General features: G+C 34.7%; 1 protein-coding gene across 8 annotated transcripts in view; it reads right to left on the reverse strand.

The window, feature by feature from the left end:
• The window catches only part of KDM4C (lysine demethylase 4C), a 463,317-nt gene that overhangs the window by 249,125 nt on the left and 192,068 nt on the right, over positions 1 to 22,124 (reverse strand). The window contains exon 10 of one of the 8 annotated variants that reach the window (XM_069090758.1): positions 8,261 to 8,342. The exons of the other annotated variants lie outside the window; for them this stretch is intronic. Within the exon in view, the coding sequence (XP_068946859.1) occupies positions 8,283 to 8,342 (60 nt within the window). The 3' untranslated portion in view covers positions 8,261 to 8,282. The remainder of the gene's footprint in view (positions 1 to 8,260; positions 8,343 to 22,124) is intronic. 8 annotated transcript variants of the gene reach the window in all.

The raw sequence follows: 22,124 nt of genomic DNA on the forward strand, positions 1-22,124 counted from the left end.
AAACACTCCACACTCAAATTTAAATAAGTGGGGAAATGTTAATTGTGGGTGAAGTCAATATAATAAAAATGACAATACTATTGTCACAATACCTGTTTCAGTGCCACACTAAAGTACCAAAGGATTCCTTTAGATTCACCTTTAGATTCCTTTAAATTCACCAGGAGAGACAAAAAGTCAAAAATATCATGGGAATCAGGAATAAAAAAAAGTGAGGGACAGAATGACTGAGGCTTAGTGGTACAGTATTTTAAACTATACCAAAAGTCATAATCACCAAAACAACAGAGAGATTTACCAGTAGAACTGATTAGATACACAATACACAGAAGCAAATGAGCACAATAATCTAGTATTTAATTAACCCAAAGATCCCAGCTAATGGGGCAAGAACTTGCTACTTGACCTAAACAGTTGGTAAAACAGGAAAGCAATCTGGCACAAACTAGGTATAGATCAACATCTCACACTGCAAACCAAGAAAAAGTTAAAATGAGCATACAAGAAATTTCCAGCTAGATGTACGAATGGGCAAGAATTCATGATAAATCAAGAGAGAGAGAGATTCACATGAGGTAAAATGTACAATTCTGATTAAAGTATAAAAGGTTGTGCACAAACAAAACCAATGTAGCTAAAATTGGAAGAGAAACAGGAAATTGGGCAAGGGAGGGGATAATCTGTACAGGATATATCTCTGATAAAAGTCTCATTTTTTTTATGCAATTGGGGTTAAGTAACTTGCTCAATGTTACATGGCCAGGTGTTTCTGGGTGTGGTGCTAAGTATCTGAGCCTGGATTCGATCCCCACGTCATCCCGACACTGGGGCCAGTCCTCTTACTCTCTGAGCCAACTGGCTGCCACTAAAAGTCTCATTTCGAAGAAATATAGAGGACTGATGCAAATTTATAAGAATAAGAGCCATTACCCCAGCTGATAAATGGTCAATGGATGTAGACTAGAGGATTTTTTCCAGAGGAAAAATTTCAAGTGATCAATAGCCATATGAAAAAAAATTCTCTAAATCACTACAAACTGCACAAATGCAAATTAAAACAATTCTGAGGTACCATTTCACACTCATCAGATTAGGTCTTTCAAATTTTATTATCTTTATAATACTGTTGTTATTTTACGAATTATTTTCCTAATAATGCTCAAGTTCACTTTATATATTCCATGCCATTCATGTACAACTTGATAACCATTTCTTAACTGATGGGCTTCTACGGTTTCTAGTTCTTTGCTACAAGGAAACTGTAAAGCTTACTTGCATATATTATCTTTCTTTTTATCAAACCAAACACTCCATCTCCCAGTTCTGGGCATTTTCTCTAGCTGTCCCTGATACCTGAATGCTGTCCTTCCTCCCCTGGAAGGACTTTTGACTATTGACTTCCCTGACTTCCTTTAAGTACCAACTAAAATTCCACCTTCTAAGAGAAATTTCACCAATCCAGTTAATTCTTTCTGTTAATTATTTCCTATTTATCCATTCTATAGCTAGCTATCTATATATTTGTTTTGCATGTTGTCTCCCCCATTAGATTGTAAACCTTGAAGGCAGGGAATATTTCTTGCCTCACTTCATCTTCCCAGCACTTAGAACAGTATCTGTCACATAGAAGGCACTTAACAAATGCCTACCAACTGATAACTGACCTCCTGGAAATGTATACCTCACACAGCAATCTCAGAGCAAAGGTTACAGATATTTTTATCACTTTGTCAAACTAATTTCAACTTGTGTTTCAGAATTATTACCAGACGGGAGAACCTGTAGCTTCGAGGCTACATGTGAACTTCTAGGCCCTTTTGACTTAGTCCAAGTTTTACAGAACAAATGCTTTTATTGGAAGATTTGTTCTCTGAAGTTTGGATTCAGTCAAAGGATCAGACTTGAGTTCCTAGATAGCCAAATTAATAGTTTCACTAACAGACAATCACAATGACCAAGCTTTAGCCCCCAAGAAGAAATATGAGAAGGCACCTCTCCCTGCTTATTTGTAGAGGTGGATACTGTCAGTATAGAATTCTACATATGATGCCAGACTTTTTGACATTTGAGGTTATTGTGATAAACAGATCTGTTTGACTGAAATATCTTGTTTTTCTCTTCTAGCCTTTCTTATAAGAGCTAGACTCCTTTTTTGGGGGGGAGGGGTGAAAAAGATGGCAAATCAGGAAATAAAAGCAAGCAAAAAAAAACAAAAGTTGCTGTCTTGTCATGTCCCTTTTTTCTACTCACATCGCCAACACCTTAGGTTACTTTCTGATCTGTTCTTCCCAGAACTACTGAAATACCTGCCTAATTAGTCTCTCTGCTTCTAAGCTCTCACCTTTCCAAGTCATATTTCACACAGATACCAAAATAGTATTAAGGAAAGATCTATAATCCTCTCTATCCCTTATTCCATCATGAAGTCTTCTCCATCTATAGCATAGAAACATCATTTCTTTCTCTCCTCCAGGAATCTATTTATGATATGATCTTTTTATTTAAATTATGTGTCTATTTAGAGCTTATCTAGGTGTATGTTATGAGGCTTTGGTATGAAGCTATTATCTGCCAGATTACTTTCTCATTACCTCAGTCATTTTTGATGAACAGTGAATTTTTATTCCAGTAGCTAGGGTCTCTGACAATGGGTCAAAGGATATAAATAGAAAGTTTTCAAAGGAAAATAAAAAGCTACCAACAGTGACACAAAAAAACGTTTCAAATAATTAATAACTAGACAAATACAAATTAAAGGAACTCTGAAGTTCCTACTCACACTTAAACTGGCAAAGATGTCAAAAAAGGAAAACAAATATTGGTGTGACTGTAAGAAAATAAACACATTAAAACAATGCTGGTGGTGTTATGAACTAGTCCAGCAATTATGAAAAGTAATGTGGAACTCTACCCCCAAACTGAGCATATCCTTTTATGCAACAATACCACTACAGGGCATATTCTATACAGATATGAAAGAAAGAAGGAAAGACTAACATATACAAAAAATACAGAGAAGCTGTGTTGGAAAAGAACTAGAAACTAAGGTGGCCCCCACTGATGAGAAGATGGATGAATAAATTATAGTATATAAATGTAAAAAAATTATTTCACCATAAGAAATTATGGTTTTGCTGAAACCTGAGAAGAACTATATAAAAAAGATATTTATAAAAATACACTGAACAGAACCAGAACAATTTATACAATAGAAACAAAATAAGACAAACTTGGAAAGTCTTTGGAAACCAGATCAATACAATAACAAATCATGATCCAAAAGGATCGATAATAAAGCATTCTACCCACCTTCTGATAGGAGGGTGATAAAACTCAAGAAGGTCAGCCTACCTTTAATCCTGATCTTCCAGACTTCAAAATCATGTGTGCTTTCATTCCCCTTCTTCCACTCTATCTCACATTTCAGCTTCCCTTGGTGTACTATCTTCAATGAGTCACTTAAAGAGGGCAGACTGTCTATTTTTTCCTATATTTATATCCCAGTATTTAACCCATCTGGTACATAATAAGCACTTAAAAGGTCAACTATGTTACTCAGTGGATACATCAGAAAGGCTCGGAATCAGGAAGACCAGAGTTCAAATCTGACCTCAGATACTTACTAGCTTATGTGACTCTGGGCAAGTCACTTAACCCTGTTTGCTCAGTTTCCTCATCTATAAAATGAGCTGGAGAAGGAAATGGCAAATCGCTCCAGTATCTTTCCCAAGGAAATCCCAAATAGAGTCATGAAGACTTAAACACAATTAAAACAATACAAAAACAATGTACTTAATAAATGCTTGTTTAACTTCCTTCAAAATGAGATACAAATACCTGGACAATGACAATTTGGAAACTGCTTTCATTTGATTATGCCCATTTATTTAAAAGGGCTTTTTTTTCCTTTTTTTCAATGGGGAAAGGGGAGGTAATTGAAAGGAAAACAAAATAAATACTTACAAATTGAAAAATAACATAAATTTAAAGGTCTTGCTAATTAATTCTCCTGCTCAAAACTCTTAATCCACTTCCTATTACTTCTTGGATAAAATAAAAACACTACAAAAAATCCTGTACTAAGCATTATACCTACTTCAGAGAATCAAAGAACTAAGGTATATTATCATGGTTACATGATTATGATGACCTAAAAGTGGATCCAAACTTTTTGGGGTTAAAGCAAGATGGTCTCACAACAGAATTTAAATGCTATCAACTCACAGGAGAAAGGAATTATGCATGAAAGATAAAATGTCACTTATAGCAGTGAAAATGGTTGCTTTTTAATGATAAACTCTTGGATTTAATTTGTAATAAAATATATTAAATCACAGTAAGTTTATAAGGAGATAGGTGGAAAGCATCATGCAGAGTACAATTTTTCTCAGCTGGTGCCTGCTAAACAGTATCTGCACACGTATTTGCAAGACATTACCAACAAAAGAGCTAGTGCCAAAATCATTATCTTCTACTGGAAGTTGTGGCTCAAGAACATTAGGCACAGGAGGCTGTGCTTCATGCTAATCAGCACCACGATGAAATGGAGCAGGGGTACTGACAGATCCTTTTCAGCTGCAAGGAAGAGTGAAGAATGTAATATTAGGCAGAAGAAGACTGCTACCACTAAATAGGATTTCACATTCCACATTTTGTATCTTAAGAGATCTATTAAAAAAAATCCATGAAGAGAAATTTTAAAAGCTTCCAAAGACTATGGATTTGATAAAAGTCAACAACAAACCATTAAATATCAGTCTGAATTCTTAAGGCACCCATACTCTTCACCCAAGGATACTGGATACTTCTGCCCCAGATGAGCTAAAGCAAAGTTGAGCATATATGTTTGTGCTAAAAACAAAAAACACCATTCATCAGTTGTGCACATCAACACAAGGACAAAAGATCAATGTCCAACAGATTTTCCTGGCCAGTCCAAATTTGTGACAACAGGAAAGAAACACAACAAAATATAGAGAAAAGGAGGGATAACATTTTTGTTTTAATGAACAAAGAGTAAATGGAGAGCAATATCTACAAGAACATTTGTTAAGTGTATGGTATACCTGAGAAGGTAAGTATGGTCAGAAAGAACTGAAAATAATATACTCTGAACAAGTATTTCAAACTCATAGTATCCCAAGGCAACTGTCTAAGAATATAAATACAGGCAGGCAGAAATAGACAAAGTTCCTCACCAGGAAATACATGCACAGAATAAATCATATATGGACACATAACACAGAACTACAATATATTTTTGTCTTAGGTACAGAAAATATTAATATTGTTTCAATACACTTAATTATTAAGATCAAGAATGCATAAGTATATTTAATTTGAGGTTAAGGATTTATTCTAGAAACTAAAGTTAATACAGCAAATTATGAGAGACTCTGATAAAGAGACATCACTCTACCCTACCACTAATTTAATTTATTAATCACAGCTAATAAAGTGATTAGTGAAAAGCCACAAATGAGGTACTGTTTTATATAGGAAAAAGAGGAAAGATAGGGGAAAAAAAGTCATCGGCCAAACATTAAAAGGCATTACACTATTATTTCTTAAGCACTTCATAATCTTCTTTAGCTTAGACACATATAACTTCCCTGGGGCATAAGCCTTACAATGGCATCTCTAGGTCAAAAGGTATAAAAATTGTAGTCATTATTATTTGTATAATTCCAAATTATTTTCCAAAATGTTTTTGTTGATTCACAGCTCCACTAACAATAAAATCTTAACTATTGTTCCACAATCCCTCCAACATTTCTTATTCTCATCTTTTGCTATCTCTGCCAATTTTCTGGGTATGAGGTGAAACCTCAGAGTTGTCTAATTTGCATTTATTATTAATAGTGTGGATCTTTCAAATATTTCACAATTTTGTGAGAAATATTTGTTCATATCCTTTGACAGCTTATTTAGTGGATGAATGGCCTCTATATGTGCATCCGTGTATATATACATTTGTATTACATATGTGTATACACCTAAACATCAATACACACACACAGTCTTGAACATACAATTCTTATCTGAAAAATATGATACAAAGGGATTTTTTTCTTCTTATCCTAAATACATTTAACCTTTTGTTGTGCTAAAGCTTTTCAGTTTCCCATAGGTGAAATTATCTATTAATGTTTTATATTTGCTTCTATTTCTAATTTGAATTAGAATACATTTGGTTTTAACCAGAAGATAGAAGCAATTAAAAAAGATAACATGTGTAACTTTGATAAGATGTGGTATCTGAGCTACATAAACAATTAAGAGATACACATACATATGTGTATGTAGGTAAGCAGCTATTTTGTGTATAGGTGTGTATGTATATATACACATATGATCAAGAATCATTAACCAATAGGTAAGTGGTCAAGGGATGTGAACATACTTCTCAGAAGAATTTCTAACTATTAACAAAAAAGCACTAATAATACCGAAAACATTGATAAAAACAACCCTGAGATTTTATCTCCGCAAATTGGCAATGATGATAAGAGACAGAAACAGTTAATGTTGGAAGGACTGAGCAAAGATAGACACACTAGTATACTCTTGCTCAGATGGGACTCTGAATCAGTTAACCATTAGGAGAAAGCAATTTGGAATTATTCAGATGAAAGCACAAAAAAGCTCACACATTTTGACACAGGATTCCATTGTTAGACTTATACTTCAAGGAGACTACAAAAAAGAAAAAAGAACCTATATACATTAAAATATCATAGAAGCATATTTTGATAGCTAAGAATTGGAAATAATGTAGATATTCATCAATTGGGGAGCAGTTAAACAAATCATAGTACATAAATATAATGAAATATTGCTGAGTTATAAGAAATGACATGTGATGGATACAGAGAAGCATGGAAAAATCTACATGAACTTATACAGAATGGAGTAAAGGAAACCAAGAAAATAATACATATAATAATTACAACAATGTAAAAGGAAAGAACAAAAATAAATAAAAAGTAAATGTAAAATTATGAAGCACGAGCATGTCTTAAAAAAAGAAATATGAGAAGACACTCAATTCCCACCCCTTTGAAGAAGTGGAAGGTCCCATGCATGTTGCACTCTGCACATATATTCAGACTTTTTCAATGTATTGATCAGTTGTGATTATTTTTTTCCTCCTTTTTTTTCTTTTTAGATTTAAATACTGTTCATGATATGGAATGTATCTAGGGGAAGGGAAGAAGAGGAACATGGAGGAACTATGGTGACAATCAAATATATCAATGCAAACATTAAAATGCAAACATTTTTTCCTTAAAATAGGAAAAAAACAGAGAAAGACATAGAAAGAGACAGAGGTACATCTCTTGCCCTCTATTGTGAAAAACATATTATCTGCTTCACTTCTAATTTTTATGGCATAATCTTTAATATAAGTCACATCCATTTAAAAAAATGGATGTATAAAAAAATAATAAGTATGGAATAAGATGTTGGTGTAAACCTAATTTCTGTCAGACTGCCTTCTAATTTTCCGCGAAGTTTTCATCAAATACTTTACTAAGTTAAAAAAAAAAAAAAGGAATGTATGTATAACTGTAATCACAAAGATACAGCCATAGCAGCTCTTGTTGTCATGGTAAAGAACTGGACATTGAGGAGATACTCACCATTTATGTAATGGCTGAACAAACTGTAGTCTATAATTGTGATGGAATATTACTATGCTATAAGAAATAACAACTGTGGTTTTAGAGAAACCTAGGAAGACTTACATGAATTGATGGAAAGTGAAGTAAGCAGAAAAAGGAAAACATTGTACATGGTAATAGCAATACTGCAATAATAATCAACTGTGGAGACTTGGCTACTCTGATCAAGATAATGATCTGCCACAATTCCAAAGAAACCTATGATGAAAAATGCTGTCCATCTAAGGAGAGACTGAAGTATACTTTTATTAACTTTATTTTTTTGTCCTTCTTTCAGCAACGTGGCTAACACAGAAATATGTTTTGCATGACTTCACATGTATAATCAATATCATAATGCTTGCCTTCTCAATGGGTGCAAGGGAAGGAGGGAATTTGGAACTCAAAATTTTTTAAAATGAGTGTCAAAAAATTTTTTACATGATGAAATAAAAATAAAAATTCATCAAAAAAAGAAATAGAAATACCAAAATCAGGTCAAAACAGGAAGAAAGGGAGCACCTTATATGGGTATGAAGTGGCAAACATCGCCAAAACTATTTCGTAGTTAAAAACAATGAGAAATCTTATATCACCTTCCCTCTGCATTTACTTCTGTCATTGCTGGACCATCTTCAGTTGTGCTGATCCATATCTGGCCACTGGACCCAGATGGTTCTGGAGGAGAAAGTGAGGCTGGTGACTTTGCAGATCCCTCCCCTCACTTAAATCCAATTCACTTGCAAGCCATGGCATCATTCTCCTGATGCCATGGTCCTCTTCAAGAACAAAGGACAAACCATACACACAACTTCTACCATTCAAGAATATTCCTTCTTTTTATCTGCCTGGACTACTACAACAGTCTTCTAACAAAATCTTCCACATATCATTTCTTCCCTCTCTAATTCACTTTTTACATAACTGTAAGAGAGTGATCTTGCTTATGTATCAATCTGGTCATGGACGATCTGGTCAAAAATCTTCAATACTCTACTACTGTCCAAAAAGTAAAATTCCTCCCTCTGCAAAGATTCTCCACAATCTGCTGTCAAACACCTTTAAAAAAAATCACAGAATCAAAGAATCTCAGAGTAGAAGGGATATCAGAATTTATCTACCTCTAAAACATACCACATTATCTCATATAACTCCTTTCCATTCACTAAAACTGCACAGGACTGTTATCTGTACTGGAATCCACTCTGCACTATTCTGTCTCCATGCCTTGTATATGCTGATCCCAATTCCTGAAGTTATATATGCCCATCTGATTAATTCCCATACATGTATTAATGCTACTCTCAAATACCACCCCTTCTACAGAGGCATCCTCAATCCTTACTAGTGATTATATCTACTCACATTTTGTCTTACATCAATCTGGAGACAGATTGCAGTAAACTATCTCATATAGAAGAGGTAAGGGAAAATGGTTACAATGGAGGGGAAGAACAGGAAGGCAAAAGAGAATGGGTCAACCTTACTCTCATTGAATTTGGCTTGGGGAGGGAATGACATACACATTACATCAATCTGGTGTACTTACTGGCAAAATACTGTATACTACTAGCTATCTTGTTTGGTTCTTAATCCCCCTTCTAATACTATAGGTTCCATTAGAGTTGGGTACAGGTTTTATCTGGATACCCTTGTCTCAAATCCAAGATCCTATCAAAGAAGTCTACACACAGGAAGTAATAAACAAATGTTTGGTTTTGAAGCAATAAACTATTCTTAAAAGCAAACATTTTAAATGTCAAAGGCAAAAAGTATTCCATAAATCTGTGTCTTCATCTGTAAAATTAAAGGGTGGTATTAGATGACCTCTAAATGGCCTCTTTCAACTCTGAAACTATATAATCCTGCAATAATACACACGGAATAAAAAGCTTGAAATGGACAGTCCAGAATAATCTTAGCTCAAGCATTTTCAGAGCAAAATAAAAAGTAAATGGTCTAAATAACCCCAAAAATTCTTCTCAAACTCTCTGCTCCATGAAACATTTTCATGCCTATTCCAGCAGAGAATAAACACTAAACAACTCTGAGCAAAGATCAGTGATGCAAGCAAATTCACTCATAGCAGTGGGCAAAGAAAAAACATTTCTATGACCATTAAGACCTAAAAATGTCTTTTGAGTGAGGGATGATTTTATATCATAACACTATCAATTCATCATAAGCATTAAGAAAAAAGGAAGAAGGAAGCATAAGAAAAAGCTCAGTGGTTTAAAAGCCTTAGGAAATATTATCCTACTACTAGAGAAATTTCTTTATAATATTTTTGAACATTTTATTAGCAAATCCCCCTTTTAGGTATGTTAGGAGAGTTTAGAAAGCTGTTGGCAAACTAATTTTTTTTTTAAGTAGCTGGCCTTTCCCCTGTTTTGTAAAATGTATCATGTGGTACTATTACCAAAGATAGAAGGAATGACAATGGAAAAGAGAATGGAAAAGTTTTTTTTTTTTATTTTGTTTAAGGATTAACATGGTACATTAAAAAAATTAAAATGGAAAATATAAAATTTCTTTTTAAAATCATGTCCTTCAAACAAACCTAGGTTTCTAAAATAGGATGATAGCTATTCAAACTTTAAGAGGTGACACAGATACTACAATGACATGACATATTTAGTTTTGGGGCCACATAAAACAAGTAATTTGAAACATTTTCTTTCTTGATGAATATGAACTTCAGCTATTTGGATGGTTCTAAGACATATTATTTTGTATAAGTAATTTACTATTGCTATGCTGGGAATCATTACTGTTCAGTAATGCTCAGAATTAATCCTAAAATCAAACTAAATGACAATAAACTAGAGTACAAATGTGCCTATATTTGTAAAAATACACGTTAAACAATATGTTAAATAGTTTTTATATTTCCATTTTGTGAAATTATGGACAAGGGTGAAGAGTATATAAAAAAGATAACTGTATCATCCTCTTAACTCCCATGGGGTCTTACTTATCAGGATACTTAAACAATTATTTCCTTATGACTTAATTGGTTGATAATTTAAGAAAGTCAACATATTTTATGTTCTAGAATGAGTGTTAAAGATGATTAATGTAACAAATCGAATAATAAAGAAGTGTTATATGACTGGAATCTTGAAAAACGTGATGACTTAATAAGCATTTACTGAGGACCTACTGTGTTATGTGGCACTGTTATCCCTTGGGCACTGTGCTAAGAGCCAGGGACACAAAGAAAGACAAAAACACAGCCCAAGATCACAAGTGGTTGATATTCTAATGGGGAGACTATGCAAATAACTATGCACATAAAAGATATATAATTTAACAATGTAAAGTAATCTCATGGTAATCTGACAGCTCCATGGCTTTGAGATTTTTCTGACTTTTCCACCATGCCCCCAGGAAGAATATTATTGGGAACACTTCATCATTCTGAAAGATTACATTAGCCTTGGTACTCCAACTCATCATTACCCTCTATCCCTCAAATCAGAGTGTGGAGTTATAAACCACAAAACCTCCCTTTAGCAAGGGAACTCAGCTCAAAACATGCCTTTCTCCTATACCATTTGCCCTCCTTTTCAGCTTGATGTTCTTTGTTTTCCTGTATTAGACTGTATATAAGCTCTCGTACAGGGATGTGGGATATATATATATATATATATATAAGATCTAGTACAGTGATTCTTTTTTGGATGTGGATACCCAGCACTTAGCACAGTGTCTGGCAAATAGCAAGCACTTAAATGGTGCTTCTTGGTTGTTGACTGATTGATGGATTGATTGCTCAAAAGGACAAAGAAAGACCTCTGACAGAAGGTAGGAGATGAATCTTAAATGAAACCAGGACATTCAAGAAGGGGAAGTGAGGAGGGAAAGCACTCTGTGTGGAAGACATAAAATATAAAGGCAGAGAGCTGCAAAATGAAGCGTATATAGTATGCAGGGAACAGGAAGAAAGAAAGGGCGGGGGGGAGGGAGAGAAGATCATCAATAAAATAACTTTTTAAAAGAGAAAATACAGAACTACAGACAAGAAAGACACCTGAGAAAGTTGCATCCTGAAGTTATATAGTTTCAACGAAAAGGACATTATAGAAAAGAGATTCATATTTTCATGCAAAATTCTTTTTTTTTTCCTGTTCTATTGAGTATAGAGAGTTACTCATCTTAGTGCTTCTTAAGGCCAGAATGAAAATAAAAGAAAAAAATTAAGTCAACCACCTAATATTCCACTATATCATATTACATTGAATACTGGGAGCAAATGTGCTCCTTTTAGTAATAATAAAGAGAATATTTAAAATCTGTGCAGTATATACTTTATCTTAGTTACAATACCTTGGAATTATGTAGCATCTTACTGAGATATTTAAAGGATTCCATTTTCTAAAGTCATTGTGATTATAGGGGAAAAAATGTAACTCTATAGCCTTCAGAGGCAATTTAGCCTAAACAATTTGAGAACATGAAAGGAAAATGACATTAATCGTTTTTAATATTGTGTTAAAGTAATATTTATGGGAAAGTTGGATAGTAACTTGTAAACTTCATCTATAAATGGAAAACTAACATCAAGAAAATCAATGGAAAATTATATAAAGCCGATACTTGTAGTAAAACATAATTTTTCTACAACACCATGAATACTTAGAAGCAAAGAATCAAGAACTAAAATAAAGGAAAATTTCTGATGAATTAGGAAAACAAATGGTTAAGAAGTTAAAGTGTAAACTAAACTTTACTCAAATAATTGTACTCCCTGAAACACAGGATAGAAGAAGTATAAATCAATGCCTCTTCTGAAAGAATATTTTCTGCTTCAATATTTTCAGTACATTACAAGGGAACCTACTCATTTTTAGGTAACTCTTTGTTTACAGAAGTCAGACCTAGACTACAGACCTAGATCAGTATCCCTTTAAACTTTATCTACTGTTCCTACTCTTGCCATGAACAATATTAACTCACTCTATCGTCATATAACTGCCCTTCAAATACGTGATGACAATCATTATGTCCCCCATAAATCTTCTTTATCCTTAGTTTCTTAATGTTCCTCAAAGAATATATTCTTTTTAGACAATGTCATTATCATCACCATTTTTACAAGATTATAAAACTTGTCATGTCCTTAAAAATCCAATGCCTAAAAAAAAACACTGATGAAGAAACTAAACACTGGTTCAACTTTTCTGGAAACTAATTTAGAATTATATAAAGAAAGTGACTAATATGTACATCCTTTTTGAGACCCCTCCTCCCCAAGACTAAACAAATAACTGAAGGAGCTCAGAGTGAAAAAGAAAAGTCTCACATAAATCAAAATATTGGTACCCACCCATTTTGGAATGGCTAAACAAGTTGGGGCACATTACTATAATAAAAAAAAATTAAAGCAGAGGAAAGTGATATAAACAGAACATGGAAAGGAAAACAAAAATATTAACACTAAATACAAACATTATTTTTAATATATATGCTTCTTAAGAAAGCAAAAATAACCAACATTTCAGTTTCTCATACAACTTCTATACACTGATATTGATAAGTTAGCAATAAAAAAAATTAAAAATTAAAAACTAAAATGGCTACAATTATATCCAAATAGATTTAAAAATGCATTTCCCTCCTCCTTCACTACAGAGGTGGGGCTACTAGATGAATGGAAAAATTATATTATGATTAGCCTCACTTAATATGTTGGTTGTTTTGTATAACTGTTTTTTTCCTGTTTTTAATTTTTTTGTGGGTAAGGAAGGGGGGTTATAAGGGATGACTCACTATAGAGGAAAGGAGAAAGATATATTTGAAACTGAAGGTGACAAAAACAAAAGACAGCAATAAAAATTAATTTTTCTTCATTTTGTTTTCTTCTAAATCTACTTCTCCCTATCTCACCAAGGATGGAACCGTAACACCCACTCACAGGCCTGATCCAACTGATCACCAGCATAAAAGCTTTGACGTGCTCAATTTCTCACTTTGGTAACAGACCCTCACTAGGAAGTCTCATCAATGTCAGAGGCTCACATAACAGATTGGTATCAACCACTTTTGCCCTAAAGGAACTGGGAACTTTCCAGCTTAAATGATCAACCAGTCTCTGATTACCCAATAGCAAAGATTACAGGAGTGTCTCATCATGACCAGAAAAATTTAATTCTTAAAATTTGTTTTTGCCAAGAACTAAACACAGTATTATAGATGTAGCAGAAAAATGTGTGAATTGTCTCTCTACTATACACTAATTATACTATTAATGTATGTTAAAACTGTTCCTGCAGTAGGCACATCTTACTAATGTCTTATATTGATTAAACTCATCCAAAATACCAGAGCCAAATGATTCGAGGTAGCAAATAATGGGAACAAAGTATATGCCCATCGGTTGGAGAATAGCCAACCTGAGTGTGGTAAATTAACAGAACTGTGGTATAAGAAATTGTATTAAAACACTTGGAAGTACTGAAAGATACACATGAACTGAAGCAAAGAGAGAAAAGGAGAGCCACAAAAACAATATCTACCATGGCTGCAATATAAAAGAAAAGAACCAATACAAAATCTTCTAAACTGAATGCTGAGAAACAATAAAGAACACACTTTAATCCCCAAAGGATTAAATAATATTATTAATTTATTATTATTAATTAATTAATATTATTAAATTAAATAAGGATTCTTTCCCTATAAGGAGCATGGATGCGAGCCATGGAATTTGCTTGAACTGAAAGATGACATCTTGAATCATTGGCATGGTTTCCTGGTTAGTTGGGCATGAACAATCCAGCCCATGGTTACCTAAGGTACTGGAGGTATTTATTCCCACTGAATTGAAGCACATCTTTCAGGTAAAAAGTTGTTGTCATTGTGAATATGGAAGTAAAGTGGAGAAGCACATATTTTGTATAATTGTAAAAATATCTCTTTTTGCTCCTTGATCATAAGCAAAGTTTTTTAGGCTACTTCATCGTCTATCCATGCTGCACTATGGTCCAATTCTGAACCTGAAGCACTGGTCTGGACAATTAGGCCTAATGGTGAATAATAAGCATTTTTAAAATTAAAAACTAACCTAACATTTCACCTCTTTTATTCATCCCTCTGGTAGGTGTTAGAGCAATAAGATAAAGAGTGCCACTTAACAAGATGTAACAGTAACCACAAGCCTTCAAATGATATTTGAAAGTGATGAAATAATTGTCAGGTTATTAGAAACTATTATATCAGTCAATAAGCATTTATTAAGTGTCAACTATGTGCCAAGCACTATGCTAACTAAACACAAGCTACACATTAAAAAAAAAAAAGGACAATTCTTGTCCTCAGGGAGCTTATAATCTATAGAGAGCCCCAAATTATTTATCACACATATCCTAAAATAATCATAAATTATCTATATACAATTGCATTCCTATTGTATTCAAATGCCAGCAGAATTGGTCAAATGAACATACGAATGTAGCGTGAACGGATGTCTAGAACATTCCAAAACAAAATCATAATCACAGCTCACATTAATAAAAGTACTTAACTGATTTCAAAGCACTTTCCCAGTAACAACCTCTTGAAGCAGAAAGATCGATACAAGTTGGGGTGAGTGTAAGGAGATCTAGAATTGACAGCCTGGCTAACCTTGGCTAAATCATATGATTTTTCCATGTCAATTACCACATCTCTAAAATCAGGGGGTTGAAATAGCTGGTCACGAAGATTTCATTCCTCATGTAAAATTCTATTATTCTGAGATACAATTATTCTACTACTTTCTTAAGCTGTTCCTAAATGGTAGCTGTTTTATAATGTTACCAAGCGGTGTTAAAAATGTATGTACTGGGGCAGCTAGGTGGCACAGTGAATGGAGCACTGGCCCTGGAGTCAGGACAACCTGAGTTCAAATCCGACCTCAGATACTTAACACTTACTAGCCCTGTGACCTTGGGGAAGTCACTTAACCCGAATTGCCCTAACTGCCCCCCTCGAAAAATCTAAAAATATATATATATATATATATATGCACTTCTTTCACAGTCATTTGGAAATTCCTCTTAAAAGAAACAAAATGTGATAAGATCAAGGTGAAACTCTAAAGAAGAAGCAAAACTCTAAAGCAGAAGTAGAATAAAAAAATTATTGAAAATTCCAGAGTTTCACTGAAGTGATCTTTACTTATTCCCTATATTCAATGATCATACATTTTAAAAATCTAAATTAACTATTATTATGACTATTGCTTAAACTAAAATTGAAAAACTACTTACTAGGAACTCCTTCCCATAGACTTGGCTTTAGGGGATGTCAAATTCCAGTTTCTGCTGTTCTTGATGTTAAAGACACTGCTAGAAACTGGAAAATAGTATGGCAGAAACTGGGCAGGGACCAATATCTTATACCACATACCAAAATAAAGTCAAGATGGGTGCAGGCTGGGTCGGCCAGGTAGCACAGGGAGTAAGAGCACTGGCTCCAGTGTTGAGAAGACCTGGAGATCGAATCCCAGGCTCAGACACTCAGCACTCACCCAGAAACACCTGGCCAAGTAACCTTGAGCAAGTTACTTAACCCCAATTGCTTAGGGGCGGCCAGGTGGCTCAGCAAGTAAGAGCACCGGCTCTAGTGTCAGGATGACCTGGATCAAAATCTAGGCTCAGATACTCAGCATCACACCCAGAAATAACTGGCTGTGTAACCTTGAGCAAGTTACTTAACCCCGATTGCTTTAAAAAAAAAAAAGATGGGTGCAGGATTTAGATATAAAGATTGATACTGTAAGCAATCCAGGAGAGCAAGGAATAGTCTGCCTGTCAGAATTATAGAAAAGGGAAGAATTTAAGAACAAACAAGAGATAGAGAACTTTATGAAATGCAAAATGGATAATTTTTTTAAATTAAATTGAAAAGTTTTTGTACAAAGTCAATGTAACCAAGATTAGAAGGGAAGCAGAAAATTGAGAAAGAATTTTTACAACCTGGGGCAGCCAGGTGGCACAGTGAATAGAGCACAGGCCCTGGAGTCAGAAGAACCTGAGTTCAAATCTGGCCTCAGACACTTAACACTTTACTAGCCATGTGACTTTGGGCAAACAACCCCAACTGCCCTCCAAAAAAAAAAAGGCGATAAAAAAAAGAATTTTTACAACCAGTGTCCCTAATAAAGGCCTCTTTTCTAAAACATACAGAGAACAGAATACATTCTTATAAGAATACAAGTCATTCTCCAAATGATAAGTGATCAAAGGACATGAACAGGCAGTTTTCAGAAGAGGAAATTAATGATATCTATAATCATATGAAAAAATGCTACAAATCACTACTGATTAGAAAAATGCAAATCAAAACAACTCTGAAGTACCACATCTCACTTGTCAGACTGGCTAAGATGACAAAACAGGGGGCGGCCAGGTAGCACAGCAAGTAAAAGCACCAGTTCCAGAGTCGGGATGACCTGGGGATCAAATCTGGGCTCAGACACTTAGCACCCACACAGAAACACCTGGCCGTGTAACCTTGAGCAAGTTACTTAACCCCAATTGCTTAGGGGCGGCCAGGTGGTACAGTGAGTAAGAGCACCAGCCCCAGAGTCGGGATGACCTGGGATCGAATCCGGGCTCAGATAATTAGCACCACACCCAGAAATAACAGGCCATATAACCTTGAGCAAGTTACTTAATCCCAACTGCTTTTAAAAAAATGACAAAACAGGAAAATTATAAATGCTGGAGAAGATGTGGGAAAACTGGAACACTAATGCACTGTTGGTGTAGTTGGGAACTGATCCAACCATTCTGGAGAGCAATTTGGAACTATACCCAAAGGGCTATAAAAATGTGCATACTCTTTGACCCAGTAATACCACTTTTAGGGTTGTATCCCAAAGAGATCTTACAAGTAGGAGGAGGACCTGTATGTACAAAAATGTTTATAGCTGCCCTTTTGGTGGTTACAAAGAATTTGAAATCAAGGGGATGCCCATCAATTGAGGAATGTACTAAACAAGTTGTGGTATATGAATGTAATGGAATACTATTATGCTGTAAGAAATGAGGAGCAGACAAGCTTCATAATAACCTGGAGAAACATATAATTAAACTGACACTGAGTGAGGAGACCAGAACAAGGAGAACATTGTACACAATTACAGACATTGTATCTGTGATGACTGATTTTGATAGACTGGCAATGCAAGGTAATAAGTCAACTCAAAAAGACTCATGATAGGAAAGGCTATTCACATCTAGAGAAAGAACTTTGGATATGTGTGTGTTACCAAAATGGCTATCATTTTCTACCAACTACTTGCTTGTTACTGTTAACTCAATAAGAGCAATGAATTGGTTCCCTATCAACTCCCTCCCAAAAAAGTCACTGTACCCACAAGGCTGAAGTTACTACAATTCAGAAAGGGAAACAGAAAAAATTAAAAGGAACGGTTTTTAAATGTACATTAACTTTAGAGAACATTAACCAAATAATACTTCCTTAATTTGCTCTGACTCACAAAAGAAAATTAATGTGAATCAGAAATTAATTCTTATCAGACATCAATTGATAAAACAGAATATGATGGACCAGACACAACCTAATCCATTCAAATCTAAAACAAATTATTCACTCAATGATATACATGCATAAAGATTACATTGTAAAGTTTAATCTAAGAGGTTTTTTGTTAAAGTTTATGTTTCAATGACACAATTCAAACTATTTACCATAAAAATGTGTATTAGCACTAAACTTGATTATTTCAACATCAAGTAAAAATCAATACACATGGAAGAATTTTTTTCTTGATTATACAGTAGCCCAATTAATTTTTAAAATAACTTAGTCTCTCCCTAACTACAAACAATAATGAAACGAATTAAACATAAAATGACTATAATTTGTACAAAGAAACTCATTTTAGGTATAATGTATTTCATAAAGGTTTTCAGAGGAAGAAATTAAAGCTATCTATAGTCATGTGAAAAAATGCTCTAAATCACTACTGATTGGCGAAATGTTAGTCAAAATAACATGGCAAAACAGAAAAATAATAAATGCTGGAGAAGATGTGGGAAAACTGGAACACTAATGCATCTCTGGTGGAGTTGTAAATAGAAGAGCAATGGGGAACTATGCCCAAAGGGCTATAAAACTATGCATACCCTTTAACCCAGTAATAACCCTTCTAGGGCTATATCCCAAAGATACAGGTATATAGATATCTTTCCCAAAGATCACATAAAAATGGGAAAAGGACCCACATGTACAAAAAATATTTATAGCAGTTCTTTTTATGGTATCTAAGAATTGGAAATTGAGGAGATACCCATCAGTTGGAGAATGGCTGAGTATGTCATGGTGTATGAATGTAATGGAATACTACTGTGCTTAAGAAATGATGAGCAGGTAGATTTCAGAAAAACCTGGAAAGACTTATGTGAACAAATACTGAGTGAAATGAGCAGAAGCAAGAGAACATTATAGATAGTAACAGCCCCATTGTGTGATGACTGACTTTGACAGACTCAGCTCTTCTCAGCAATGCAAGGATCTAAGACAGCACCAAAAGACTCATGATGGAAAATGCTATCCATATCCAAAGAAAGAACTTTGGAGTCTGAATGCAGATGGAAGCATACTGTGTGCTCTCTTTTTCTTTTGTTCTTTTGTTTTGTTTCTTCTTTCTCATGCATCCACCTATTGTTTCTAATTCATAACTAATATGAAATATGTTTAAAATGAATATAGATGTAAAGCCTATATCACATTGTACACCATCTTGGGGAGGGGAGAGAAAGAGAAGGGGGAGAAAATTTAAAAAAACCAAATCTTAAGGAAGTGAAAGCTGAAAACTAAAAATAAATAACTTATTAGAAAAAATTTAATTTTACATTTCCTCATATCTATCATTGTAATGGCACTAAAGTATTCTTTTCTATTAATATAGCACTGTTTAATCATCAATTCGTCAACTACAGGCAATTTAAATCAATTCAGTTCTTAACAAATACATACAATGCTGGTGTGTGTGTGTGTGTGTATGTGTGTGTGTGTAAATAAAAGTAGATATCCCATTTTTTTGTGACAATACCCTGAGGATAGAGGAGCTGAAGAAAGTCACATACCCAGGCTAACTGGGTCCATTATAAATTTATATTACCTAACTTGAACTGGGCTCTCACTGAAGCAAGGCAACTTTTTAACACCTCATAATTGATCCTCTATCCCATTCCCCACAAGTACTATTCCAAACTTCTTATTCTCTATTGAAATCTTCACTGCTGTCTCCATTAACAACTGCAGGTTTGCATTATGTTTAACTAAAAAAATAGAAGTCATTCAACAGAGAACTCACGGTCCATTACATGTCAAAATATCATAAATCCTCGACATCCCCAATTCTGTTTCTGTATATGAGGAAGTAGACTTTGTGCTTACTAGGCAAAGCCTTCCAAATGTACCCTTGATTATCCCTTACAATTTTAACTCTCTAATCTTTTAATCTTTACCTCTGTAATCTTCAGTCTCACCCTGTCTACTGCTTCCACCAATCTGAAAAAAAGTCCTGTGGAAAAAAAGATGCCACTATCTTCAAAAGCTATGAGTTTTGAGTCTCAGATCCTGTCTGCTGACTATCAACTGTTTATGCAGCCTAGATGAAATGGGAATGGCAAAGGCATGCAGCTGGGTCAACCTCTTTGGATACATTTCCAGTACCTTGCTGATAGGAAAAGGAGCACTTCTTTGCTGATGGGGTAGAAAAAACCTGTAGCAACTTCTGGAAGTGCCCTGGCCCACAACTGCATCTTCCTGCTATCTCCAGAGCTCTTGGGACAATGCTTTCTAGTGACATCCCCAGCTGAGAGTAAGTAGAGACATCTGGGCTCTTTACTGCATTCTTCTGCCCGCTCTGGTTTAAGACAGAGAAATGTCTCCTTTTCTCTTGGTTGAGCATTGCAGGGAGAAGAGGGGTGGAGCACTGTCACTAGCTGTTTGCAGAACCGGGGACCTTGGCAGTTCTCTAACCAAGGTTTGCTCTCGGGAGTGCTAACACGTTTGCCACGTGGTACATTGATGTTGGTTGTCAGTGAAGAATTGTCATTGTTTGATCAAGAACAGAAGAAGAGGGACTTCATCCAACAGTAGAAAGGAGAGTCACAGGAGAAGAACAAAAGGAGAGAAATAGCTTCCTGTGGCACAAATTACTACTCAAGGGACTAAAACTATCAAAGCCTACAGTCCAGAGTTATGAGTTGTCCTGGGCAGCATCCCTGCTAGGCTTTTAAGACTGTCACCTGAATTCTCACTCATTGAAATTGTACTCATTGGTGGCAAAGTATGATCCATGATGATAGGTGAACTGTGATTTTTAAAAATTATCATTGTTTTTGTCTTTCACTGAGTAACTGTGAAATCTGTTTATATATGCATTTGTCTTCTATTGAGTAAATGCTATGATTATTCTTGTTTTCCAAACCTATTTTAAATTAATGGTGTTGATTTTCAGCCAAAATGTCTGCCCAAACCTAAGCAGAAAGTTCAGCACTCATATCCAGATCAGCAAAAAATGAAAATCAATTGAGAATGAATAATGATGACTAAATAAAATAATAAATTAAAGTGATTCTGTCTACCCTGAAACTTCACAAAAACTAATATACTCATGTAGAAAGGAGGAAGAACAGAAACTTGCTCTTTCTAATAATTGCAGTCCCTGAGAAGAAAAGCACAGAATCATGGAGAAAGGTATGGACATCAGATGAACCAGAGAAAGGAAGATTGAACATACATACAAAATTTGGTGAAGATATACATGAAATTCAACTGTAATAGAGGCATGGATACAGAAATGGAGGATTAAGAGTGAGGATAATACCAGGGTGGGAATAGTTGAAAAAAAAAAAAGTCTAAAGGAAGGATCAAGGGTAAAGAGGAGGAAAGGGGAAGGAATGAGAGAAAAGAAAAGAAAGGGAAAGTAAGAGGGATCTATCAATGGAGGAATGGCAGAGCAGACTGTGCATTCAAATATAACAGAGTATCACTGCATTGTAAGAAATGTCCCCAATTGATAAATGGTCAAAGGATATGAACAGGTAGTTTTCAAAGAAAGAAATTAAAGATATCTATAAGCACATGAAAAAATGCTCTAATTCACTATTGATTAGAGAAATGCAAATCAAAACAACTCTGAGGTACCACATCTCACCAGTCAGATTGGCTAAGATGACAAAACAGGAAAACAATAAATGCTGGAGAGGATGTGGGCAAATTGGAACATTAATGCATTGCTGGTGGAGTTGTGAACTGATCCAACCTTTCTGGAGAGCAATCTGGAAGTATGCCCAAAGGGCTATAAATACTTTCATACCCTTTGATCCAGCAATACCATTCCTAGGGTTATATACCAAAGAGATCACGGAAGTGGGAGAAAGACCCATATGTACAAAAATGTTTATAGCAGTTCTTTCTGTGGTGGCAACGAAT

Source organism: Petaurus breviceps, unplaced genomic scaffold (genome assembly GCF_028583685.1).
Source record: "Petaurus breviceps papuanus isolate PSGF00001 unplaced genomic scaffold, PetGlider_PUasm1.0 187, whole genome shotgun sequence".
In the NCBI taxonomy this organism is placed as follows: Eukaryota; Metazoa; Chordata; class Mammalia; order Diprotodontia; family Petauridae; genus Petaurus; species Petaurus breviceps.